The 27,412-nt window shown below is 47.5% G+C and overlaps 1 protein-coding gene across 1 annotated transcript; it reads right to left on the bottom strand.

Annotated features, from left to right (window-relative positions):
• Positions 1 to 39: 39 nt before the first annotated feature.
• LOC113890367 (UDP-glucuronosyltransferase 1-9-like) lies at positions 40 to 27,149 on the bottom strand. The gene is made up of 2 exons (XM_027538263.1): positions 26,275 to 27,149; positions 40 to 138 (listed from the first exon to the last, which is right to left on the bottom strand). The coding sequence occupies exons 1-2, from the start codon at positions 27,133 to 27,135 to the stop codon at positions 40 to 42; spliced, it is 960 nt and encodes a 319-aa protein (XP_027394064.1). The 5' UTR covers positions 27,136 to 27,149.
• Between the last annotated feature and the right edge of the window lie 263 nt (positions 27,150 to 27,412).

Genomic DNA, 27,412 nt, shown 5'->3' with positions numbered 1-27,412 from the left:
GCCACAGAGGGTTCCATCTAGAATTAGTGAGTTAATCTGCTAATCCGAGAGTGTGGGCACCAGGGCAGGTCCCTCAGAGGGGCTTCCTCTGGCTCTGATCAGGCAGCCGGGTTCTGTGTGGATGAACCGAAAAGCCCTCTGCTGGGCAAAAGCAAATCCTCAGATTGTCTCAAGGGGGACTTCCCTAGTGGTGCAGGAGTTGGGAGTCTGCCTGGCAATGCAGGGATGTGGGCCTGAGCCCTGGTCTGGGAACTAGGATCCCAAATAACTTTGTTGTTATTGCTGCTCAGTTGCTAAGTTTTGTCCTACCCTCTGCGACTTCACAGACTGTAGCACATCAGGCTCCTCTGTCCTCTACTATCTCCCGGATCTTGCTAAAATTCATGTCCATTGAGTCAGTGATGCCATCCAACCATCTCATCCTCTGCTGCCCCCTTCTTCTGCCTTCAATCTTTCCTTGCATCAGGGTCTTTTCTAATGAGTTGGCTCTTTCCATCAGGGGGCCAAAGTACTGGAGCTTCAGCATCAGTCCTTCCAGTGAATATTCAGGACTGATTTTCTTTAGGATTGACTGGTTTGATCTCCTTGCAGTCCAAGGGACTCTCAAGAGTCTTCTCCAGCACCACGATTCAAAAGCAGCAATTCTTTGGCACTCAGACTTCTTTATGGCCCAACTCTCACATCTATACATGACTACTAGGAAAACCACAGCTTTGGCTAGACAAATCTTTGTCGGCAAAGTGATGCTTCTGCTTTTTAATACGCTGTCTAGGTTTGTCCAGATGGCATGCCATGGAGCAACTGGGCCTGCGTGCCACAACTAGAGAGTGTGTGCAACAAAGATCATGGATTCTGTAACTAAGACCCAAGGCAGCCTAATAACTAACTAATTTTAAGATAAAATCTCAAGGAGTGAAAGTTCTAAGTTGTGCACTGCGAATGGAAAGAGGATAGGAGGAGTAAAAGAGGCAGGAGAGAAAGTGGAAAAATGTAAAAGGGGAGAGAATGTAGAAATATAAAACAAAGGGAAAGCAGCAGGTGACAGGGATTTGATGGTGACTCAACCAGCCAGGATTTGAAACAAAAATATGTCTCTAGCATTGGATCCCAGACACCGCAGAACACTTTCTTGGCTTAGAAAGCAATTTCCCATTGGCTTAGGGAATTTCCCACCAATGAGGGCCCCTGAAGCAAAGACTGCACAGTGGGTGGCCTAAACTGCAGAAATTTACTACCAGGGTTCTGGAGACTGAATGCCTGAGATCAAGGCATGGGCCAGGTGGATTTCTTCTGGAGGCTTTCAGGAATGGTCTGCTCCAGGTTCCCTTCTAACCTCTGATGACTTACCCTTTTTTATAAGGACATTGCTGTTGTCATTTAGTTGCTAAGCTCTATCCAAATCTTTTGTGACCTCATGGACTGTATGTAGCCCACCAGGCTGCTCTATCCATGGAATTTCCCAGGCAAGAATACAGGAGTGGGGTGTCATTTCCTTCTCCAGGGGATCTTCCTGACCCAGGAATCGAATACACATATCCTGCATTGGCAGGCAGATTCTTTACCACTGTGCCACCTGGGAAACCCCATTGGGGATATGTCTACCCAAGTGATCTATTAGATATTATTACCAACTCAATAAACACGAATCTGAGCAAACTCCAGGAGTCAGTGGAGGACAGAGGAGCCTGGCTTGCCACAGTCCATGGGATCAGAAAGAGCGGAAAGGACTTGGCGAATGAACAACAACAACAAAATGATCTGTTTTAGAAATTAAAATCACTTTAAAAAATGCTTCCTCATTAACTGATTTAAGATAATAAGAATAAGTCCATTCTGGGTTAGGATAAATAGCATATTAAAGAAAAATAGCTGCATTTCCCAAAACAAACAAGCAAAAAAATAGAAGAGTGACTATTTTAATTTTTTTTTTTTTGCAAGTGACAGTTTACAGATTTAAACAGTTACAGATTATAGTGTCACTGACCAGCTTCCTCTCCCAAAAGAATCGATGTTCTTTAGGTGTTCTACTGCATGTGTGCAAGTCCCCATGGGAGCTAGCACATGGTGAGAGCCCTGGAGTATGAGTGAGAAAGCCAGGGAGTGACTTCCAGCCCTCCCACCCATCAGTCCAGGATGTGATACGGCTCTTGATTTTCATGTTAGCACTGCCTGATTTACTGCTGAGTAGAGAGAGTCCAGGAGATGACGGGTGTGAGAGGCAAGCTTTCTAAGCAAGAGGTGGGTCCTAGCAGAACTCAAATTTACTCGCCCAGGACTAGTCACGCACAACTGAACTGGCACACAAGGGCCTGTCCTAACCTAGCCCCGCAGGCTCAGGAAGCATGCCGGGACTCAGGAAAAGAAAAGAAGCCCGAGAAACGGCATGGAAGGGGCTGTTGCAAGCACAGGGCTGGTCCCAGGAATCCAGCCAAATCCCAAATTCATTGCAACATCCCAGGGAGAAGAGTGCCAGCAGGGTTTCCCACTCACAGTGATCAGAGTCAGGAAGGAGAGCGTCCTGGTGTGTGTCCATCAAGGTGGCACGGAGACCCTGATGGTCCCAAGGGGAGCAGAGTGAGTGAGAGTCCACCCTCCAGGGCAGGCAGGACCCCCACAGGTTCAAGGTAATTCAAGGGTCAACCTTTCTGAAGCAAGAACAGTGCTTCCAGAGGAGGGAAGACTGAAGAAAGTGTGTGGAGGTGGATGCAGAAAGATGCCCTGCAAGCCCCAGGCTCCTCAGCCCAGTCCCCATCCTTCGGAGGACCACTCTGGGCCCTTCCGAGTAGAGGTCTGCTCTGGTCTCTGAGTTGCTGGACAGGAGGCTTGGCCTCCTGTTCTTATTCCCAGCAGGCCCAAAGGGTCATACAAGGAGACAGGAGATGACAGAAAGAAACTAACACCACTTTGTAAAATGTCACCAGAGAGATAGCCTTGCAAATTAAGAAGGGAGTGTGGAGAAGACTGTTTCTATTCATAAGAATGATGTGTGTGTATGTATGTGCATGTGTATGAACAAGACAACAGGAAGAAGAATGTAGAGTGTCTGCCAGTCACAGCAGAGGAGACGGGTGAGCCACCCTGGAGGGTCAGGCCTGCTCTGGGTAGTGCCGTGGGACGCTGTGTGTCCTGGGGCATCACTGAGTGTCAAGGTGGAAAGCCAACCTTTTCTCAGGGTCTCCTGAAGACCCAACCCCTGAGTTTAGGGCATGTATCCACAGTGGACTACAGTCCTGCTGCTACTGCTGCTGCTAACTCGCTTCAGTCGTGTCCGACTCTGTGCAACCCCATGGACTGCAGCCTACCAGGCTCCTCCCTCCGTGGGATTTTCCAGGCAAGAGTACTGCAGTGGGGTGCCATTGCCTTCTCCGGGACTACAGTCCATAGCGTGGCAAATATTGGACACAACTGAGCGTCTAAGCACAGCATGATACAGCATCCCTGGGGAGAAGGGGGCAGATCCTGGGATGGAAGCTGAGATGTCCCTAAAATTAAATGGAGGACACCTGGCATTTTGAGTAGAGGGGAGGTGAAAAGGTCTCTGTATGTGGAGGTGGCAATGTCATGATAGAAGGAAGATGATTAGAAAGGTTGACCCTTGAATTACCTGCAGCTCATGATAAAGACGGGTTGGATCTATAAGACTTTAAAGGTCCTGCCAAGTGTTTGAGGCCTGAAAAAGACATTTACTAAATCCAGAATCTAAAAAGAGCAAAATCAAATTAATAAAAAGCTATAAAAATATAACCTCAGGTCAGTTGGTCCACTGTGTTTCAACTCATCAAGCGACATTGACAGAATATGTGATGCGGGATACGGGGGGCAATTTAATCCATTTGCTAGGCTGTGGGGTGGGGACCCCTGAAGTCAGAGTGCTGTGGGCCCAGGTCTTGGCACAGGTCCCAAAGGGTCAAGTCTGAATCACCCATGGATAGGCCGGCCTGATATCTCTGGTGGTCACATATCTTACCATAGGGAGCTTGTCTGTGACTTCCGGGGTGGGGGGTGCTAGGAGTGTGTGAGGCATCAATGTGGGTGGTGGCCCCAGGAGCCAGCAGTAGTGAGGAGGCGGAGAGGGCACAGGTCACTCAGCAGCCATGACAGAGGACCACTCCGAAGAGACAGGAAACTGGACTTCCACTTCCTGCATCTGCTAGAGTAAGGAGACCTCAAAGACATGGGTGAAGGGGGAAGAACGTGCCTGGGTTTCAGCGTGAGATGCCTCGTGATATTTGGGTTTGGGCTGCGGGGCTTGGCACAATCTCTCCCCACCTCTCCCTAAGGTCACTCATCCGGCAAGATCCCCCAGAGTCAGTTCTCTTTGTACCCTCTGCTCTTCACGTGATTTACATGTTAGCACTGCCTGATTTACTGCTGAGTAAAGAGAATCCAGGAGATGACGGGTGTGAGAGGCAGGCTTTCCAAGCAAGAGGTGGTTCCTAGCAGAACTCAAACAGACTCACCCAGGACTAGTCACACACAACTGAACAGGCACGCAAGGGTCTGTCCTAACCTAGCCCCGCGGGCTCAGGAAGCATGCTGGGACTCAGGAAAAGAAAAGAAGCCCGAGAAACGGCATGGAAGGGGCTGTTGCAAGCACAGCGCTGGTCCCAGGAACCCAGCCAAATCCCAAATTCATTGCAACATCCCAGGGAGAAGAGTGCCAGCAGGGTTTCCCACTCACAGTGATCAGAGTCAGGAAGGAGAGCGTCCTGGTGTGTGTCCATCAAGGTGGCACGGAGACCCTGATGGTCCCAAGGGGAGCAGAGTGAGTGAGAGTCCACCCTCCAGGGCAGGCAGGACCCCCACAGGTTCAAGGTAATTCAAGGGTCAACCTTTCTGAAGCAAGAACAGTGCTTCCAGAGGAGGGAAGACTGAAGAAAGTGTGTGGAGGTGGACGCAGAAAGATGCCCTGCAAGCCTCAGGCTCCTCAGCCCAGTCCCCATCCTTCGGAGGACCACTCTGGGCCCTTCCGAGCAGAGGTCTGCTCTGGTCTCTGAGTTGCTGGACAGGAGGCTTGGCCTCCTGTTCTTATTCCCAGCAGGCCCAAAGGGTCATACAAGGAGACAGGAGATGAAAGAAAGAAACTAACACCACTTTGTAAAATGTCACCAGAGAGATAGCCTTGCAAACTAAGAAGGGAGTGTGGAGAAGACTGTTTCTATTCATAAGAATGATGTGTGTGTATGTATGTGCATGTGTATGAACAAGACAACAGGAAGAAGAATGTAGAGTGTCTGCCAGTCACAGCAGAGGAGACGGGTGAGCCACCCTGGAGGGTCAGGCCTGCTCTGGGTAGTGCCGTGGGACGCTGTGTGTCCTGGGGCATCACTGAGTGTCAAGGTGGAAAGCCAACCTTTTCTCGGGGTCTCCTGAAGACCCAACCCCTGAGTTTAGGGCGTGTATCCACAGTGGACTGCAGTCCTGCTGCTACTGCTGCTGCTAACTCACTTCAGTCGTGTCCGACTCTGTGCCACCCCATAGACGGCAGCCCACCAGGCTCCCCCGTCCCTGGGACTCTCCAGGCAAGAACACTGGAGTGGGTTGCTATTTCCATCTCCAACGCATGAAAGTGAAAAGTGAAAGTGAAGTCGCTCAGTCGTGTCCGACTCTGTGGGACCCCATGGACTGCAGCCTACCAGGCTCCTCCCTCCGTGGGATTTTCCAGGCAAGAGTACTGCAGTGGGGTGCCATTGCCTTCTCCGGGACTACAGTCCATAGCGTGGCAAATATTGGACACAACTGAGCGTCTAAGCACAGCATGATACAGCATCCCTGGGGAGAAGGGGGCAGATCCTGGGATGGAAGCTGAGATGTCCCTAAAATTAAATGGAGGACACCTGGCATTTTGAGTAGAGGGGAGGTGAAAAGGTCTCTGTATGTGGAGGTGGCAATGTCATGATAGAAGGAAGATGATTAGAAAGGTTGACCCTTGAATTACCTGCAGCTCATGATAAAGACGGGTTGGATCTATAAGACTTTAAAGGTCCTGCCAAGTGTTTGAGGCCTGAAAAAGACATTTACTAAATCCAGAATCTAAAAAGAGCAAAATCAAATTAATAAAAAGCTATAAAAATATAACCTCAGGTCAGTTGGTCCACTGTGTTTCAACTCATCAAGCGACATTGACAGAATATGTGATGCGGGATACGGGGGGCAATTTAATCCATTTGCTAGGCTGTGGGGTGGGGACCCCTGAAGTCAGAGTGCTGTGGGCCCAGGTCTTGGCACAGGTCCCAAAGGGTCAAGTCTGAATCACCCATGGATAGGCCGGCCTGATATCTCTGGTGGTCACATATCTTACCATAGGGAGCTTGTCTGTGACTTCCGGGGTGGGGGGTGCTAGGAGTGTGTGAGGCATCAATGTGGGTGGTGGCCCCAGGAGCCAGCAGTAGTGAGGAGGCGGAGAGGGCACAGGTCACTCAGCAGCCATGACAGAGGACCACTCCGAAGAGACAGGAAACTGGACTTCCACTTCCTGCATCTGCTAGAGTAAGGAGACCTCAAAGACATGGGTGAAGGGGGAAGAACGTGCCTGGGTTTCAGCGTGAGATGCCTCGTGATATTTGGGTTTGGGCTGCGGGGCTTGGCACAATCTCTCCCCACCTCTCCCTAAGGTCACTCATCCGGCAAGATCCCCCAGAGTCAGTTCTCTTTGTACCCTCTGCTCTTCACGTGATTTACATGTTAGCACTGCCTGATTTACTGCTGAGTAAAGAGAATCCAGGAGATGACGGGTGTGAGAGGCAGGCTTTCCAAGCAAGAGGTGGTTCCTAGCAGAACTCAAACAGACTCACCCAGGACTAGTCACACACAACTGAACAGGCACGCAAGGGTCTGTCCTAACCTAGCCCCGCGGGCTCAGGAAGCATGCTGGGACTCAGGAAAAGAAAAGAAGCCCGAGAAACGGCATGGAAGGGGCTGTTGCAAGCACAGCGCTGGTCCCAGGAACCCAGCCAAATCCCAAATTCATTGCAACATCCCAGGGAGAAGAGTGCCAGCAGGGTTTCCCACTCACAGTGATCAGAGTCAGGAAGGAGAGCGTCCTGGTGTGTGTCCATCAAGGTGGCACGGAGACCCTGATGGTCCCAAGGGGAGCAGAGTGAGTGAGAGTCCACCCTCCAGGGCAGGCAGGACCCCCACAGGTTCAAGGTAATTCAAGGGTCAACCTTTCTGAAGCAAGAACAGTGCTTCCAGAGGAGGGAAGACTGAAGAAAGTGTGTGGAGGTGGACGCAGAAAGATGCCCTGCAAGCCTCAGGCTCCTCAGCCCAGTCCCCATCCTTCGGAGGACCACTCTGGGCCCTTCCGAGCAGAGGTCTGCTCTGGTCTCTGAGTTGCTGGACAGGAGGCTTGGCCTCCTGTTCTTATTCCCAGCAGGCCCAAAGGGTCATACAAGGAGACAGGAGATGAAAGAAAGAAACTAACACCACTTTGTAAAATGTCACCAGAGAGATAGCCTTGCAAACTAAGAAGGGAGTGTGGAGAAGACTGTTTCTATTCATAAGAATGATGTGTGTGTATGTATGTGCATGTGTATGAACAAGACAACAGGAAGAAGAATGTAGAGTGTCTGCCAGTCACAGCAGAGGAGACGGGTGAGCCACCCTGGAGGGTCAGGCCTGCTCTGGGTAGTGCCGTGGGACGCTGTGTGTCCTGGGGCATCACTGAGTGTCAAGGTGGAAAGCCAACCTTTTCTCGGGGTCTCCTGAAGACCCAACCCCTGAGTTTAGGGCGTGTATCCACAGTGGACTGCAGTCCTGCTGCTACTGCTGCTGCTAACTCACTTCAGTCGTGTCCGACTCTGTGCCACCCCATAGACGGCAGCCCACCAGGCTCCCCCGTCCCTGGGACTCTCCAGGCAAGAACACTGGAGTGGGTTGCTATTTCCATCTCCAACGCATGAAAGTGAAAAGTGAAAGTGAAGTCGCTCAGTCGTGTCCGACTCTGTGGGACCCCATGGACTGCAGCCTACCAGGCTCCTCCCTCCGTGGGATTTTCCAGGCAAGAGTACTGCAGTGGGGTGCCATTGCCTTCTCCGGGACTACAGTCCATAGCGTGGCAAATATTGGACACAACTGAGCGTCTAAGCACAGCATGATACAGCATCCCTGGGGAGAAGGGGGCAGATCCTGGGATGGAAGCTGAGATGTCCCTAAAATTAAATGGAGGACACCTGGCATTTTGAGTAGAGGGGAGGTGAAAAGGTCTCTGTATGTGGAGGTGGCAATGTCATGATAGAAGGAAGATGATTAGAAAGGTTGACCCTTGAATTACCTGCAGCTCATGATAAAGACGGGTTGGATCTATAAGATTTTAAAGGCCCTGCCAAGTGTTTGAGGCCTGAAAAAGACATTTACTAAATCCAGAATCTAAAAAGAGCAAAATCAAATTAATAAAAAGCTATACAAATATAACCTCAGGTCAGTTGGTCCACTGTGTTTCAACTCATCAAGCGACATTGACAGAATATGTGATGCGGGATATGGGGGGCAATTTAATCCATTTGCTAGGCTGTGGGGTGGGGACCCCTGAAGTCAGAGTGCTGTGGGCCCAGGTCTTGGCACAGGTCCCAAAGGGTCAAGTCTGAATCACCCATGGATAGGCCGGCCTGATATCTCTGGTGGTCACATATCTTACCATAGGGAGCTTGTCTGTGACTTCCGGGGTGGGGGGTGCGGGGAGTGTGTGTGGCATCAATGTGGGTGGTGGCCCCAGGAGCCAGCAGTAGTGAGGAGGGGGAGGGGGCACAGGTCAGTCAGCAGCCATGACAGAGGACCACTCCGAAGAGACAGGAAACTGGACTTCCACTTCCTGCATCTGCTAGAGTAAGGAGACCTCAAAGACATGGGTGAAGGGGGAAGAACGTGCCTGGGTTTCAGCGTGAGATGCCTCGTGATATTTGGGTTTGGGCTGCGGGGCTTGGCACAATCTCTCCCCACCTCTCCCTAAGGTCACTCATCCGGCAAGATCCCCCAGAGTCAGTTCTCTTTGTACCCTCTGCTCTTCACGTGATTTTCATGTTAGCACTGCCTGATTTACTGCTGAGTAAAGAGAGTCCAGGAGATGACGGGTGTGAGAGGCAAGCTTTCTAAGCAAGAAGTGGTTCCTAGCAGAACTCAAACAGACTCACCCAGGACTAGTCACACACAACTGAACAGGCACGCAAGGGCCTGTCCTAACCTAGCCCCTCGGGCTCAGGAAGCATGCTGGGACTCAGGAAAAGAAAAGAAGCCCGAGAAACGGCATGGAAGGGGCTGTTGCAAGCACAGGGCTGGTCCCAGGAATCCAGCCAAATCCCAAATTCATTGCAACATCCCAGGGAGAAGAGTGCCAGCAGGGTTTCCCACTCACAGTGATCAGAGTCAGGAAGGAGAGCGTCCTGGTGTGTGTCCATCAAGGTGGCACGGAGACCCTGATGGTCCCAAGGGGAGCAGAGTGAGTGAGAGTCCACCCTCCAGGGCAGGCAGGACCCCCACAGGTTCAAGGTAATTCAAGGGTCAACCTTTCTGAAGCAAGAACAGTGCTTCCAGAGGAGGGAAGACTGAAGAAAGTGTGTGGAGGTGGACGCAGAAAGATGCCCTGCAAGCCCCAGGCTCCTCAGCCCAGTCCCCATCCTTCGGAGGACCACTCTGGGCCCTTCCGAGCAGAGGTCTGCTCTGGTCTCTGAGTTGCTGGACAGGAGGCTTGGCCTCCTGTTCTTATTCCCAGCAGGCCCAAAGGGTCATACAAGGAGACAGGAGATGAAAGAAAGAAACTAACACCACTTTGTAAAATGTCACCAGAGAGATAGCCTTGCAAACTAAGAAGGGAGTGTGGAGAAGACTGTTTCTATTCATAAGAATGATGTGTGTGTATGTATGTGCATGTGTATGAACAAGACAACAGGAAGAAGAATGTAGAGTGTCTGCCAGTCACAGCAGAGGAGACGGGTGAGCCACCCTGGAGGGTCAGGCCTGCTCTGGGTAGTGCCGTGGGATGCTGTGTGTCCTGGGGCATCACTGAGTGTCAAGGTGGAAAGCCAACCTTTTCTCGGGGTCTCCTGAAGACCCAACCCCTGAGTTTAGGGCATGTATCCACAGTGGACTACAGTCCTGCTGCTACTGCTGCTGCTAACTCGCTTCAGTCGTGTCCGACTCTGTGCAACCCCATGGACTGCAGCCTACCAGGCTCCTCCCTCCGTGGGATTTTCCAGGCAAGAGTACTGCAGTGGGGTGCCATTGCCTTCTCCGGGACTACAGTCCATAGCGTGGCAAATATTGGACACAACTGAGCGTCTAAGCACAGCATGATACAGCATCCCTGGGGAGAAGGGGGCAGATCCTGGGATGGAAGCTGAGATGTCCCTAAAATTAAATGGAGGACACCTGGCATTTTGAGTAGAGGGGAGGTGAAAAGGTCTCTGTATGTGGAGGTGGCAATGCCATGATAGAAGGAAGATGATTAGAAAGGTTGACCCTTGAATTACCTGCAGCTCATGATAAAGACGGGTTGGATCTATAAGATTTTAGTGCCAAGTGTTTGAGGCTTGAAAAAGACATTTACTAAATCCAGAATCTAAAAAGTACAAAATCAAATTAATAAAAAGCTATACAAATATAACCTCAGGTCAGTTGGTCCACTGTGTTTCAACTCATCAAGCGACATTGACAGAATATGTGATGCGGGATATGGGGGGCAATTTAATCCATTTGCTAGGCTGTGGGGTGGGGACCCCTGAAGTCAGAGTGCTGTGGGCCCAGGTCTTGGCACAGGTCCCAAAGGGTCAAGTCTGAATCACCCATGGATAGGCCGGCCTGATGTCTCTGGTGGTCACATATCTTACCATAGGGAGCTTGTCTGTGACTTCCGGGGTGGGGGGTGCTAGGAGTGTGTGAGGCATCAATGTGGGTGGTGGCCCCAGGAGCCAGCAGTAATGAGGAGGGGGAGGGCGCACAGGTCACTCAGCAGCCATGACAGAGGACCACTCCGAAGAGACAGGAAACTGGACTTCCACTTCCTGCATCTGCTAGAGTAAGGAGACCTCAAAGACATGGGTGAAGGGGGAAGAACGTGCCTGGGTTTCAGCGTGAGATGCCTCGTGATATTTGGGTTTGGGCTGCGGGGCTTGGCACAATCTCTCCCCACCTCTCCCTAAGGTCACTCATCCGGCAAGATCCCCCAGAGTCAGTTCTCTTTGTACCCTCTGCTCTTCACGTGATTTACATGTTAGCACTGCCTGATTTACTGCTGAGTAAAGAGAATCCAGGAGATGACGGGTGTGAGAGGCAGGCTTTCCAAGCAAGAGGTGGTTCCTAGCAGAACTCAAACAGACTCACCCAGGACTAGTCACACACAACTGAACAGGCACGCAAGGGTCTGTCCTAACCTAGCCCCGCGGGCTCAGGAAGCATGCTGGGACTCAGGAAAAGAAAAGAAGCCCGAGAAACGGCATGGAAGGGGCTGTTGCAAGCACAGCGCTGGTCCCAGGAACCCAGCCAAATCCCAAATTCATTGCAACATCCCAGGGAGAAGAGTGCCAGCAGGGTTTCCCACTCACAGTGATCAGAGTCAGGAAGGAGAGCGTCCTGGTGTGTGTCCATCAAGGTGGCACGGAGACCCTGATGGTCCCAAGGGGAGCAGAGTGAGTGAGAGTCCACCCTCCAGGGCAGGCAGGACCCCCACAGGTTCAAGGTAATTCAAGGGTCAACCTTTCTGAAGCAAGAACAGTGCTTCCAGAGGAGGGAAGACTGAAGAAAGTGTGTGGAGGTGGACGCAGAAAGATGCCCTGCAAGCCTCAGGCTCCTCAGCCCAGTCCCCATCCTTCGGAGGACCACTCTGGGCCCTTCCGAGCAGAGGTCTGCTCTGGTCTCTGAGTTGCTGGACAGGAGGCTTGGCCTCCTGTTCTTATTCCCAGCAGGCCCAAAGGGTCATACAAGGAGACAGGAGATGAAAGAAAGAAACTAACACCACTTTGTAAAATGTCACCAGAGAGATAGCCTTGCAAACTAAGAAGGGAGTGTGGAGAAGACTGTTTCTATTCATAAGAATGATGTGTGTGTATGTATGTGCATGTGTATGAACAAGACAACAGGAAGAAGAATGTAGAGTGTCTGCCAGTCACAGCAGAGGAGACGGGTGAGCCACCCTGGAGGGTCAGGCCTGCTCTGGGTAGTGCCGTGGGACGCTGTGTGTCCTGGGGCATCACTGAGTGTCAAGGTGGAAAGCCAACCTTTTCTCGGGGTCTCCTGAAGACCCAACCCCTGAGTTTAGGGCGTGTATCCACAGTGGACTGCAGTCCTGCTGCTACTGCTGCTGCTAACTCACTTCAGTCGTGTCCGACTCTGTGCCACCCCATAGACGGCAGCCCACCAGGCTCCCCCGTCCCTGGGACTCTCCAGGCAAGAACACTGGAGTGGGTTGCCATTTCCTTCTCCAACGCAGGAAAGTGAAAAGTGAAAGTGAAGTCGCTCAGTCGTGTCCGACTCTTAGCGATGAAAGGTTGTTGTTGAGTCACTCGAATACACCGGGATTCTTGGCCCCCGGAGGAGAAGAATTCAATCCGGGGCCAGAGACGAGGCTTGATTGCTCAGAGCTTTTGTGTAGTAAAGTTTTATTAAAGTATAAAGGAGATAGAGAAAGCTTCTGACATAGGCATCAGAAGAGGGCAGAAAGAGTACCCGCTTGCTAGTGTTAATAATGAGGTTATATAATACAAAGAATGTCTGGAGGTTGTAAAGACCTCCTCCGACCTACTCTCATAATTTACATTTTAAGATAACACTGTCCTCAGGCAAGATACATCCTTGTAAAGACCAGGTATACTCCCATAATTAACTTTTTAAAATAACAGAAGGTTGAATCCAAAGACTGTCCTTAGGCAGGATACATTATTGGTATATAATCCTAAGGAATGTGGAGAAAGAAAAAAAGTTTGTCCTTTTTTCCTCCTTGAGAATTCCAGACCCCTCTCTCTTTGGGGACCCCTAGACTCCCTATCAACCTGCCTAGGAAATGACTCTCTCATTCCCCCCTTTTCTTTTAGGAGAATTATGTTGCCTAGGGAAAAGGGGCGTCGTTCTCGTTCCATAACTGCTTCCAAGCTGATAAGGGGCGCTGTCCCTAAATTGGTGAGGCAACATATTCTCCTAATCCTCATATTGAGGATATCTGATCCAGGGGCCCCAAATAGTAGCTGGAGGAAGCTACAGCAGTAGCAGGAGTTTGAGCAACCATTTGTAACTTAAAAGCTTTCATGCGGCTAGAAACAAATCCAGTTATACAATTACAGATGCAGGGAGCAAACAGCAAGAACAAAACAACCGGAATTATTGTAATTAAGATAGTTGTCCACCGTGGGGAATTAGTTAACGTTTTCCAAAGTGAAGCAATTGAGGCTTCAGGAGTGTCCATAGCCCTAATCATCTTGTTCGTGTGGTTAGTAAAATGAGTGACATTCGTGCTCATATCAGGTATATATGTACAGCACTGGGTATGAATAATGGCACAAGTTCCTCCTTGTGCAGCTGTCAGAATATCTAGAGCCAATCTGTTTTGTAAAACCACCTTTCTAATTTGTGCTTGTTCAGCATTAAGAGCTGAAATAGCCTTTTGAGAATCTTGTAATGCCTGTTGAGTAAAAGTAGTCAAAGCATCCACTCATAACATAACATCTGTAGTTCCCAAAGAGGGAACAAACGCTGCAGCCAAATAATCATACCAATAAAATACAGAGCTTGCCCACCAAGTTCTAAGGTGGGGTAAATTAGCAGGCTTTTCTGGAAGCTCTGAAAATATAAAGCCATGAGTAAAGGCTAGACCCAGGGTGCATCTCCCTATCCAACCAGGGGGGAGCCATGCCCATAGGTAAGAGCCACATATCTAGTAAGTCCCGTTTGGAGCAAGCCAGCGCGACTGAGATATCCAGTCCCAATTCGTGCCTGGCCAGACAAAGGGAGAACCGGAACTGGGATTGGAAAACACAGGAATGATTACATTGCATGTTTCCTGAGACAAATATCCCATTTGTTTCCAATCATTGTAATTAAGTTGTTGGCTAACTTTTGGGGACGGCTCTGTTTGTTCCCAGCATATAGAGGCAGTAGATATTAAATGTCCTTTTTCAGGAGTTAGCCATGTAACCTCATCCCATATTTGATAAATGTCAGGTAAAAAACCATTAGATCTAGACCTATTTTCCTTATATGTAGCAAAATAGTCATTGAACCGAGACAATGTATAATCAAAATTAAAAGTCACATTATGTCCATAGTTAGAGTACAAAGTGTTGCACCAGTCCATTTTAGGGTTGGTAGATGTCATCAGATGAAGAAGAGGCATCGCACGTGATTGTTGTCAAAGGTATTCACAGACTTGGAGAAAGTCTTTATCTTGAAGTGGGGATGTCCACCACAGGAAGCCTTCCACTGATGAAGAGGGGAGCTCTCCGCAGACCCAGCAGTTAGACCGATTGTGGAATGCAGCATAAGAGTGAGCCCAGGACAGGAAGACATTGTCTTGAGGATCAAACTGCAGACTCAGGATTTTTGGAGTCAGCAGAAGTAGACTCACATAGATTATCAGGCCCATCCGCTGCCCTTTGTTTAACTCTAGAGCTCGGGTCAGAGCCACAAGCTCCGCTAACAGAGCACTGGTTCCCTAGGGGAGAGATTTTGCTTTCAAAACCTGTTCAGAAGTCACCACGGTGTAACCTGCTTTACGCTTTCCATCCTGAACAAAAGAACTGCCATCTGTAAATATTTCCATGTCAGGATTGTCTAATGGGGTATCCTTTAGATCTCCCGAGCTGCATAGTTTAAAGTTAGGAATTGAGAACAATCGTGATCAGGTGTTTCATTTTCCTTCTCAAGAAGGAAAGTGGCAGGATTTAAATTTCCACAAACTTTAAGCTTAGTTACTGGTCCTTCTAACAACAATGACTGATACTTAAGAAGCCTACTGTCTGTCATCCAAATATTAACCTTAGAATTTAAGATTCCACTCACATCATGAGAAGTCAGTACAGTAAGGTTTCGTCCATTAATTATTTTTAAAGCTTCAGGTGCTAATAAAGCCGCTGCCCCAATTACTCTTAGGCAGTGGGGCCACCCACAAGAAACTACATCTAATTCTCTGCTTAGATAAGCAATAGGTTGCTGGTGAGGCCCTCGGGGTTATGTCAAAACTCCCAATGCCACACCTTTTCTTTCAGTGACAAACAAATTAAATTCTGACCCTGTGGGCAAGCTCAGAGCTGGAGCTTGCAGGACAGCAGTCTGAAGAACCTTAAAAGCCTTTTGAGTTTCTGGAGACCAAACCAGTTTGTCAGTTTGGGCCTGCTGAGTTTCAGCTATAAGTTTATATAAAGGCCAAGCAAGTTCCCCATAACCCGGAATCCAAATGCGACAGTAACCTGTGATTTCCAAAAATCCTCTCAATTGTCTTAAAGTCATAGGTAGGGGGTGATTTAGTATAGGTTTAATTCTCTCAGGGCCTATGGCCCCAGTCCCTTCTGATATGATTAGGCCCAGATATCTAACCGATTGTTGACAAAGCTGAGCCTTTTCTCTTGATGCCTTGTAACCACAGCCTGCCAGAAAGTTTAAGAAATCTTCTGAGGCTCGCGAACAAGCTTCCTCTGTCTCAGCACAGAGCAAAATATCATCTACATATTGTAACACCACTGCTTCAGAGCTATTAAAGTTTTGTAAATCTCGTGACAAACTTTGTCCGAATAAGTGAGGACTGTCACGAAATCCCTGGGGCAAAACTGTCCAGGTTAACTGAGAAGCTGGCTGCGTAGGGTCTTCAAAGGCAAATAGGAATTGACTTTCTTCCGCCAAAGGCACTGAATAGAAGGCATCCTTTAAATCAATTACTGAGAAATATTTGGCCCGTTCAGGAATTTCAGACAATAGTGTATAAGGATTAGGCACCACGGGGTGTAAAGGAACTACAGCCTCATTTATTATTCGTAAGTCTTGAACTAGTCTCCATTTACCATTCGATTTCTTTATACCCAAAATAGGAGTGTTGCAAGGACTGTTACAGGGAATTAATAGTCTCTGCTCCTTTAAATTTTCGATGATGGGTTTTAACCCTTCCTTAACTTCAGGTTTCAGTGGATACTGCTTCTTATGTGGAAATACGTGTGGGTCTTTGAGCTTAACAACTACAGGAATAGCATTTTGTGCTCGACCCACAGATTTTCCATCAGCCCATACTCTAGGATTTACATTTTGTTCAACTAAAGGGAGAGAAAGGGAGGGCTCCATATTCATGAAAACAGAGGCATGGACCTTGCTCAGTATATCCCTTCCCAAAAGGGGTGAAGGAGATTCTGGCACAATCAGAAACTCGTGTGAAAACAGCACAGAATCCCAGATGCAAGATAAAGAATAACTGAAATAATACCTTTTGGCTTGTCCAGATAGACCCATTAGGGAAGCGGATCGGGAAGAAAGTGGGCCAGGGGCTTCAGTAAGCACAGAATAAGTTGCCCCAGTATCGAAAAGGAAATCGACGGATTGGCCCCCCACAACTATTAATACCCGGGGTTCCTCAGGTGTAATTAGGACGGGAGCTTGTGTGGGGACCCCCGGGCACCTTCAGTCCTGATTGTCTTGAAAGTTCGACCCGGGAGACCTACACCTCTGGGGGCATTCTCTCTTCCAGTGTGGTCCTTTGCAGACCGGACATGGAGCCGGGGCGGCTTAGATGCCTGAGGGCAATCCCGCTTGAGGTGCCCCTCCTTTCCACAGCAGTAGCAAGCCCATCCCTTTTCACCTGGGCCCCTCTGGGCATTTTTCTCAGGCTGTTTAAGAACGTTTTTCATAGCCATGGCGAAGGCTTCTGCCTTTTCCTTTGTCTTTTTTTGCCTTTCTTTCTTTTCCTCATATTCCCTACCATAATAGACTGTCTGAGCCAGTTGTAACAGAGTGTCTAAAGACTGATTTGGTCCATACGCCTGCTTTAATAGCTTACGGCAGATATCTGGAGCCGACTGAGTGAGAAATCTATCCTTTAAGATCACTTTTCCCTCTTCACTTTCGGGATCAATCTCAGTGAATCTGCGAAGGCCTTCTCTCAGTCTATCTAGGAATTTACCAGGAGCTTCCTTCTCCTGTTCTATGTCTGCCAATTTGCTATAGTTTAAAGGCTTAGAACGCGCCTGCCTAAGTCCCTCAAGAATACATCTAACAAAATGACTCTGATCCCATCTTCCTTTAGCTGTGTTGTAGTCCCAGTCTGGTTCTACAGTTGGGACCGCCTGATTCCCAGTGGGGAGGGCCGCTATCTTGTTCTCCCTCTTCCCTACTGATTCATTACCAAGCCACTCATCTCCATAAGCAACCGCTTTTCCCAAAATTCGAGTCTTTGACTCAGGAGTCAGCGTTTGTCCCAAGATATACATCACATCCTTCCAAGTGAGGTCATAAAGCAAAGTAACACCTTTAAAAGCTCTAATATATTTTTCTGGGTCCTCTAAATAGTCTCCCAGATCCTCCTTGATTCTTTGTATTTCTTGATAAGAAAAAGGCTTATTAACTCTCACAGACTATTTCTCCTGGTGGGTGTTTCATAAAGAGACAACAGCTTGTGTGGCTGTTCCTCAGTCTCTCTGGCTGCTCTGCGCATATGATCCCAGGGATAGATTGGAGAAACCTGTTTTTCCTCTTCTCTTTGTCTCCTGTCCTCCATCTCATCTCTTACTTCGATGGTCTGAGTTTCTACTGAAACCAGAGTAGTCTGAGGTCGTACTGAGACAGGAGTTGTTTGGACCTCCATGTGGGCAGTTTGAATCCCAGTTTGGAGTCCCAGGTATGGGGGCAAAGTAAGAGGACAGGAGGGAGCTGAAGGTTTCACGCCCAAATCTATACGCTTAGGACATAAGTCTGGCATATTTCGCAGACAGAAAAAGGGCAACACATATGCTACTTCTACCCATTTCCCTTGTTCCTTACAGAACCGGTCTAATTGTAGAACAGTATTATGCTTAAGAGACCCTCCAACTGGCCACCGTTCGCCGTCCTCCAATGGATACCGTGGCCATGCAGTATCACATAGGAAGACCAGGTGTGTCTTCTTTAAGCCCTGGGGATCAAATCTATCCCAGTTTTTCAGGATACAGTTCAAAGGAGTGAGGCTGGAATTGTTAGCTCCCATCTGTAAGAGAGAAAAAAGCGACCAGCGCCATTTTTCTACCGGAGGCGTCCCTCCCTGCTCTAGATGGGGGTGTAGACAGACGTTACACCAAAAGCTTTTCCTTCCTGGTTGGACTTAGTCTGTCCCTTACCGACGCAGGCGCCGTACTCGTCCCTCCCGGTTCTACCACCGAGACGGGGTGGGGATGTACCAGGGGTAGACCTGATAGCATCCCTACTTGACGTCCAGCTCTTCACCCTTAACCTTGCTTGTCTCTGATGTCACCCGGGGTGAATCAGAGTAACCTTCCGGAATGCCTCCCAAGCTAAGACCGCTGTAGGAAACATTCGTCACCTGAGTGCCTGTGCACGACCCTGAGTATTTCCTGACCACAATAAGACCGACGCGAACATAAAACTGAGATGTTCTTTCCAAGCATCACCACACCAGTATAACAGCCTCTTCTGATCCACTAAGAGCTGGCATTACCAAAGGAAAAAAAACCCATCGCAGTCCCAATCTGAGTAACCTTTAACCTCAGAGATGTTCTGGGAGCTAGAGCTCCATCTAGCTTCCGAACTTTCGATTCCTAGCGAGGCTAGACACTTTCTTGACTACCAATCCAAGTTTGGGACCTAAGCCACAGTACACAGTAACAGTATATATCACAAGTCCCTTGAAAGTCTATGATCCGATAGATTAGGTTAGTACTTCTAATTCCCAAGGAGTTATGAAATGGTCAAAGAGACCGAAAAGTTTGACCGAGAAAGGAGAGTTCGGTCCACACGCTTTGCCCATTTCTGGTCGGTTCCCGAAGGAGACATTGGGTGCCTCTTGGCATTGGCAGGTCGGTATAACGCCCCGACAGGTTTCTGCCATAAGCCCTATGAGATCACTGTGGAACCGCAGAGCAGAGCTCCTTACTTGTTTCACGCAGGGCATGCCATTCATTCACACAAGCACACGGTAGAGTTAGTAAAGCACAGCAGAAAACGTGTTCACCAAGAGAACAAAGAACTAAAGCTCCAAGCATCCTTACCTTGTCCTGAAGGATCCCGGACGAGCCCCCAAGATGAAAGGTTGTTGTTGAATCACGCGAATACACCGGGATTCTTGGCCCCCGGAGGAGAAGAATTCAATCCGGGGCCAGAGATGAGCCTTGATCGCTCAGAGCTTTTGTGTAGTAAAGTTTTATTAAAGTATAAAGGAGATAGAGAAAGCTTCTGACATAGGCATCAGAAGGGGGCAGAAAGAGTACCCGCTTGCTAGTGTTAATAATGAGGTTATATAATCCAAAGAATGTCTGGAGGTTGTAAAGACCTCCTCCGACCTACTCCCATAATTTACATTTTAAGATAACACTGTCCTCAGGCAAGATACATCCTTGTAAAGACCAGGTCTACTCCCATAATTAACTTTTTAAAATAACAGAAGGTTGAATCCAAAGACTGTCCTTAGGCAGGATACATTATTGGTATATAATCCTAAGGAATGTGGAGAAAGAAAAAAAGTTTGTCCTTTTTTCCTCCTTGAGAATTCCAGACCCCTCTCTCTTTGGGGACCCCTAGACTCCCTATCAACTTGCCTAGGAAATGACTCTCTCAGCGACCCTGTGGACTGCAGCCTACCAGGCTCCTCCTTCCGTGGGATTTTCCAGGCAAGAGTACTGCAGTGGGGTGCCATTGCCTTCTCCGGGACTACAGTCCATAGCGTGGCAAATATTGGACACAACTGAGCGTCTAAGCACAGCATGATACAGCATCCCTGGGGAGAAGGGGGCAGATCCTGGGATGGAAGCTGAGATGTCCCTAAAATTAAATGGAGGACACCTGGCATTTTGAGTAGAGAGGAGGTGAAAAGGTCTCTGTATGTGGAGGTGGCAATGTCATGATAGAAGGAAGATGATTAGAAAGGTTGACCCTTGAATTACCTGCAGCTCATGATAAAGACGGGTTGGATCTATAAGATTTTAAAGGCCCTGCCAAGTGTTTGAGGCCTGAAAAAGACATTTACTAAGTCCAGAATCTAAAAAGTACAAAATCAAATTAATAAAAAGCTATACAAATATAACCTCAGGTCAGTTGGTCCACTGTGTTTCAGCTCATCAAGCGACATTGACAGAATATGTGATGCGGGATATGGGGGGCAATTTAATCCATTTGCTAGGCTGTGGGGTGGGGACCCCTGAAGTCAGAGTGCTGTGGGCCCAGGTCTTGGCACAGGTCCCAAAGGGTCAAGTCTGAATCACCCATGGATAGGCCGGCCTGATGTCTCTGGTGGTCACATATCTTACCATAGGGAGCTTGTCTGTGACTTCCGGGGTGGGGGGTGCTAGGAGTGTGTGAGGCATCAATGTGGGTGGTGGCCCCAGGAGCCAGCAGTAATGAGGAGGGGGAGGGGGCACAGGTCACTCAGCAGCCATGACAGAGGACCACTCCGAAGAGACAGGAAACTGGACTTCCACTTCCTGCATCTGCTAGAGTAAGGAGACCTCAAAGACATGGGTGAAGGGGGAAGAACGTGCCTGGGTTTCAGCGTGAGATGCCTCATGATATTTGGGTTTGGGCTGCGGGGCTTGGCACAATCTCTCCCCACCTCTTCCTAAGGTCACTCATCCGGCAAGATCCCCCAGAGTCAGTTCTCTTTGTACCCTCTGCTCTTCAGGTGATTTTCATCATTTGTAACTGATCTATACCTGCTCCCCATTGGACAGCAGCTTCCAGCAGGCAGTCATGTTCATTTGTTGGTGCCACATCCCCAGCTCTTAACCAGGCACATAGAAGACTCTCAATCCATATCTGTTCAATGAAGGATCTTTTATGAAACCAAAAAAGTGCCAACTGCATGTTATTATGTAATACCAAAAAGCCAACAAACATCATGTCCACTGTGAGATTAGAGAGCCATGAGGGTTAAATAATCCATAGATGGTTCCCAACAAGAGGAGAACATTGGCATCTGATCATGTTTCAAAAAAAATCATTGTCCTGGGAAATACCTAGCATAACCCGTTTTGGGGTTACAGCTGTCACCAATTCTTTGCCACACACTAGGCACTCTACATGCATTATCATATTTGATCTGGAAGAGAATTCTGTGTGCTGGTGCTATTTTATCCGTGTGCGTGCGTGTGTGCTAAGTCAATTCTGTTGTATCTGACTCTTTGCGACCCTATGGACTGTAGCCCACAGGCTGCTCTGTCCATGGGATTCCCCAGGCAAGAGTACTGGAGTGGGTGGCCATTTCCTCCTCCACGGGATCTTCCCAACCCAGGGATCGAACCCATGTCTCTTACATCTCTTGCATTGGCAGGCGGGTTCTTTACAGCTAGTATCACCTGGGAACCACAACTTACTGAGCAGGTGCAACACATACTCAGCAGCAGCTCTTCATTACCCTGAGGGCAGGGAAGAACACTGGTTTATAGCTACAGAGAAGACGGTAGTGAGAGAGGGCCAGGGGAACCTGGGCTCTCCAACCACATCCTCTGTGTTCCCAGCTCTTGTTCTATGTACCTCTGGGCAAAGCTTTACTGCCTCTCTTTACTGAAAGCACCATGTCTGAGTCAGACTTCGGGATGCCCTTTCTTGTTGCCCACTGTGTGGCAGGATTCGTGATGAGAAAGTGATACAGGAAAACATGGGTGGAAGGGAGGTAGAGAAGATGGATGTAACAGAGATAGGAAGAAACAGGGTGCTGCAGGGAAGAGGGAGGCAGGAGAGGTTAAGGAGAAAGTGTTGCAGGGAAGAAGTCAGTTCCAACTGCATGTTGGAGCTGTTTCTTGGACTTGCTTTTCATTGCTTTTGTTATTATAATCATACTTCATAGCTTGCCTCAGAGAATCCTGCCCCTCTGCCTGACTGTCAAGCTAAAGTGCCTTGGTTCACCTGTCCACCTATGGATGGCAGGAAGGGAGAAATGAACACATCCCCTGCCTGAGGCTTGCCATTCTAGGAGATGTTTGCAAGATTAATGGCCTTTTTGCTTTGCTTCCTCGCCTTCCCCCCATCTCTGATCTGTAAGAGAAACTAGCATCTAGACCCTGATAAGACGGTTATTTTGAGGTGCTAGTCTGCCATCTTCTCAGCCAACTGGCTTTCCAAATAAAGTCTCTTTCTTGCCGCAAACCTCATCTCTCGGATTCATTGGCCTACTGTGCAGTGGTGAGCAGGCTGAGCTCAGACTCAGGAACCAGAGGGATCGTGAGTGACATCTTGAGTCATGCCTACATATCTATTAGCTGACCTCAGCTGAGGTTCTCATGCTCTTGAAGATCTGCATTGAGTCCAACAACCACTCAGCCTTCTGCTGAGAGCCCCTGGCCCTTCCCAAGCAGAGTGCTGCCTCCCGTCTCCAGTTTGCAGCTTCTGGACTTGCCTTAAGTCTTCAGGATATTCCTTTATTTCAGATCAGACATAGGATCCCATTCCTTGGTGCCACTCACCCCACCGGAGCAACTCTAAATGCCAGGCTGTTTCATGTACCAAAACATCTATGAAGGCCAAGGGTCTCTAAGGTAGAGCTTAGGGGTCAACACAGCACAAAGAAAACCAGGCCACATAGAAAACCCTCTTGTTCCTGAAAGTTCTCTCAGCCACTGGCGAGCTCTCACTTGTCACATAACCCTTGACTAGTCTCCTCCGTCCCCTTTGCTAACACTGAGAAGCCTAGAAGAGTAGATGTGAATTTTTTTAGCGTTGTTTTTTTTTTTTTTGCCTATGCTGCTCAGCATGTGGAATCTTAGTTCCTGGACCAGGGATCAAACCTGTGCCCCTGCATTGGAAGCTCAGAGTCTTAACCACTGAACCACCAGCGAAGTCCATAGATTTCCATTTCTGAAAAGCAGTTTGATGGAAACCTGGGATATAGGCAAGCATTTTCACTTATCCTGTCCTGCAAGGCTCGATGTACTCGTAATGGGAGTGGCAAAAGCCTCAGGCTGACATGAAACAAGTGCCTTTCTTCCTCTTAACATAACTTTCTGGGACATTTTCACATCCTTCTACTCCAACTGTGTTTTAATTCAACCAGCAAGTTTGCTCCCGGTACCAGACCAGATGCTAGAGATATAGCAACAGGAAAGGCAAATATGGTTCCTGCCTGGAGCTTACAGCACAGGGAGGTGTAACAGATGCTACAGGATTGCCAGAAAACTCATTAATTGCCGTTGGATTACCAATTTTTTAAGGGTGATATCTGGCCCCATGAGAGCCTATAACTAGAGTGTATGACCTTACATGGGGATCATGGAGAGTTTCCCCCAAAAAACATCATTGAAACCAAACAAAAAAAGGCTAAGAATTTAGCTTGGCTGTGAATGGGAGAAAGAGGATTCCAGAGAGAGGAAGAGCAGGTATGAGGGCCCCAAAGTGGAATGGTGTGAAAGGCTGGAAGCAGGCAGTGGGGTTGGAACATAAAAGAGGACAAGGATATGGCTGGCAGGGCGGGCAGGGACTAGAAGACACAGAGCTTTGTCAGCTGCACCAGGGATGTCTCGGGTCCACGATTTCGAGCCAAAAGACTGGAGGTGAAAACTTGTCCAACTTCATCCCTACTTGTCACCTGGTCCAAGTTCCCTCAGGACCTTGGAAAGCCACCGCAGACACGGGAGAGCATGACTCTGCATTCAGACCAAAGTCAAAATCACTCAAAGTAGAGCAGTCAGATGGCAGTAGGCTGCCATCTGCAGTGATGCAATACCAACCACACAGTGCTACAGATGCCGTGTGCTTGTCCAAAAAGGGGAACTTGGATCGATCAAACCTACACTAAATTCCAGTTTACAGGAACGCGTTAATCACGACCACAAGACAGCCGTCAGACAAACCAGAACGTGAAACGTTCTACAGGACACTGATCCCGTTACTACAACAAGCAATTGCTAAACGGGAGGGGACAGTTACAGATAGTTAGAAGAAATGGTCCAATGCGGGAAACACGTTTGTATCCTGATTCAAACCAATCCGCAGTTAAAAGACATTTTTTTTCCACTTTAAAAAATTCACCATCTTAATCATTTCAAAGTGCACAGGAAAAATACATGATGTCCATAAGTCTTTTCATGAAAATTTGCTTTTGTAGTTTTGCTATATGCAAGGATCTTGGTTAAAGGGTCTTCTCTGAGGTCAGAATTCTCTCTGATAATTATGCTTACTTTATGTTTGTACTTAAAAATATATATGTTTTTAATTTATATGTACCATATTATATAGAATTTATATAATGTAAATAAATTTACAATGTATAAATTTTAAAATATCTATATATTGCCTTTCAGATATGTAAAACCTTTCAAATACATGTAATCCTTTAATAGATATAGAAAACCGTTTATTTTATAGATGTATTGAGTTGGCCAAAAAGTTCATTTTGAGTTTTTTAGAAAAAGACTTTATAGAAAAACCCAAATGAACTTTTGGCCAACCCAGTATAGACATATGTAACCAAACATATAAACCCTTATATGGTTCAACATGTTTTATAATTCTTTATCTGTAATAGGTAGATATAAAATCCATATGGCTTTACATATCTCTACACCCCTCTGGGTGACCTATGAACCACAATGGACTGGGCAAGGTTTTGGGATGGTGCAGTACCCCACCCTCAGATAAAGGGTGCAGATGGTGCTGGGTGGTGCCTGGGATTGCCACAGAAGCTGGGCAAAGGGGAAAGGCCCAGCCTCTCAGAATCCTGCAGTTTGGGCCCATGGCTGACGAGAAGGACTCAGGTTATCTCCCTAATGTTTTAAATTTAAATGGATTACTACTCTGAGTAACCTTGCCTTGTACCAGTAGCATCTACTTACTCTAATATATTTCTTATTAACAAGTGATGCAGTGTTGTTTGGAGGGTGAGGAGAGCATTATAACATATTTAAAACTCACATTTTCCTGCTAGACTCCCCTCTTCTTCCTCACTTGTCTCACGGCTGACTTCACCCTGGGGAGCCCAGCAATCTTGTCTCCCACTTCAAAAGATACTGAAAAATCTGATTTTTTCAGTATCTGATTTTGTATGGCCCATGAACTAAGAATGGTTGTTACTTTTTTAAAGAGTTATAAATAATCAAAGAAGGAAGTCCTTGGCTGTCCAGTTGTTAGGACACTGAGTTTTTACTGCCAAGAGCCCTAGTCAGGGAACTAAGATCCCACAAGCTGCCCAGGCAAGAAAACAAAGACTCTGGCTTACAGAGGTAAGAGCAAGAAGTCAGAAATATATGCAGGTAAAGAAATTAAGGATGTTTAATACAGTTTTGCTTATAAAAGAAAAAGTGGGGAAAACCATCAATATCTACCCGTATTGGTTAGCTGAATAAACTATGATGCATTCAAAGAATTTTATGCGACTATTTAAAAGAGTGTGACAGGGACTTCCCTCGTGGTCCAGTGGTTAAGAATCCGCCTTTCAATGCAGGGGATGCGTGTTCCACCCCTGGTTTGGGAACTAAGATCCCACACACAGCAGAGGAACTAAGCCAGCATGCCACAACTACTTAGCCTGCGAGCCACAGACAGAGAGCCCTTGAGCGGTAATTCAAGATCCTGCATGACGCATCGAAAATACCACATGCTGCAGCTAAGACCCGATGCAGCAAAATAATAAATAAATATTTTAAAAAATAAAAAGGATGACACATTTGCGTATATACTGACTGAGAAGATGTACACAATTGGTAAGTGAAAAAAGGAAGATAAGGAATTATATGTCCTGTCTGATAGTATATTGTATTTTAATAAATGTCTATGATAAGTTACATGAGATTCATGCACTTATATAAAATAATTTCAGAAAAACTGGAAGAGATGCATACAAAACTGCTAAAAGCATTTTCCTATAGGGGGTAGCACTGGGTCAACAAAAGGGAAGTTTCATTTCTTACTGGTTTTTTTTAGCATTTTTTTCAAAAACAGTATTTACAAATGCAGCCTAGAAATTATAAACAATCACATCAATCATATACACATACTTAGCAAAGAAGGAGCTTTGTAAAATTTGATAATGCACAAATAAATGAACTGGCACAAAATACTTTGTTCAACCGGAAAGAAATTACAAATGCTAAGGATGTAAATGACAAACCAGTTTACTAAGGCATCTTTTTTTAAAATGTCCAAAGCCACATTAATCGTCAATATGCTAAAGAAGTAACTTACCTCTGACAGTGGCTTTTGATTCAACTGCTGACAGTTGATGCCACCAATGAAGACCATGTTGGGCATCACTGGTCTGGGATAGTCCAAAACAAAGTCATTTCGTAACAACCAAATTGATGGTTGACTGAAGAGCTCAGATGCTGTGACAGGCGTCTGGAGAATCTCAGAGGCAATTTCTTCAACATTTTTGTAAAAATAGCGGCAAAATAAACGTTCCTCTAAGTACCGGATAAGATTCCACACTCTCTGCTCAAAAGTCATGGCATCAGAGAATGCCAAAATAGCTCTCGGAACATAAGAAAGGGCCATGGGACTCTGAGTGCCTTCTTCAAAATAATGGCAGAAAACTCCCCTGGTGAAGATCACAGGTGGAAGTGAGAGATACTTGGCTATAATCAAACCACACATATCAAAAGGATCTAGAAACACTGCATCAAAAGAACTCTCTTCTAAGTATTTTACTAATTTCTTGTCCTCAAACAAGCTCTTACAACGTGAAAAAAAGTAATCAAAAATTGTGTTGGCTGAACCCATTAACATAGGAAGTAGACTCTGTGGCCGAACTTTCCACTGAAAATCAGAGAATTTCCGGAACTCAGCGTTCAAATCCTCCAGAGTGTAAGCCGTGTGATAAGTCTTTACCGTAATATTGGATGAATTGCTCAGGTGCCAATTCACCTCTGGTATGACTAGGACCACCTCATGCCCCCTTTGGGAGAGTTTCTCCACCACTGAACGCATGGTAAACCAGTGGCTCCCATCCATGGGTACCACCAGCAGCTTGCCTGCCTCGGCGAAGCCTGGTGCCAGCAGCAGACACACACACAGAGGAAAGAAGCCCGTTAACACTGCAGGAGCCATCGGGTAACTGCAGCCCAGACCAATCCAGCTGCCTGGCTTCTAAGCTCAGGTAGCATGAGCAGCAGAAGTTCAGGAATAAAAGCCGTCTCAAGAGAGGGCGTGCATTTAGACATCCATTAAAAAAAAAAAAGTGACATTCATTGCCAATGATTTACTCAGAAGAAAGATAGTGAGTGCGGAGCATTTGCTGAAACGAAACAGGTAGTAGTATGCTTTCCAGATGAGGTAGCTTTTGATCTTTGCCATGGGCAGCAGCATTGTCCTGCAATTCCCTTTC

This window comes from Bos indicus x Bos taurus, chromosome 3 (genome assembly GCF_003369695.1).
Source record: "Bos indicus x Bos taurus breed Angus x Brahman F1 hybrid chromosome 3, Bos_hybrid_MaternalHap_v2.0, whole genome shotgun sequence".
Classification (NCBI taxonomy): domain Eukaryota; kingdom Metazoa; phylum Chordata; class Mammalia; order Artiodactyla; family Bovidae; genus Bos; species Bos indicus x Bos taurus.
The sequence above is the reverse complement of the archived record's forward strand: the minus strand, read 5'-3'. Positions and strand labels throughout refer to the sequence as shown.

What these genes read in the sequence shown, in the direction of transcription:
- LOC113890367 (XM_027538263.1), bottom strand. Translation starts at nt 27,135, where the DNA reads ATGGCTCCTGCAGTGTTAACGGGCTTCTTTCCTCTGTGTGTGTGTCTG. An exon ending in ATCAAAAGCCACTGTCAGAG is followed by an intron (nt 139 to 26,274) that starts GTAAGTTACTTC and finishes TTTGCCCAGCAG; the next exon opens with AGGGCTTTTCGGTTCATCCA.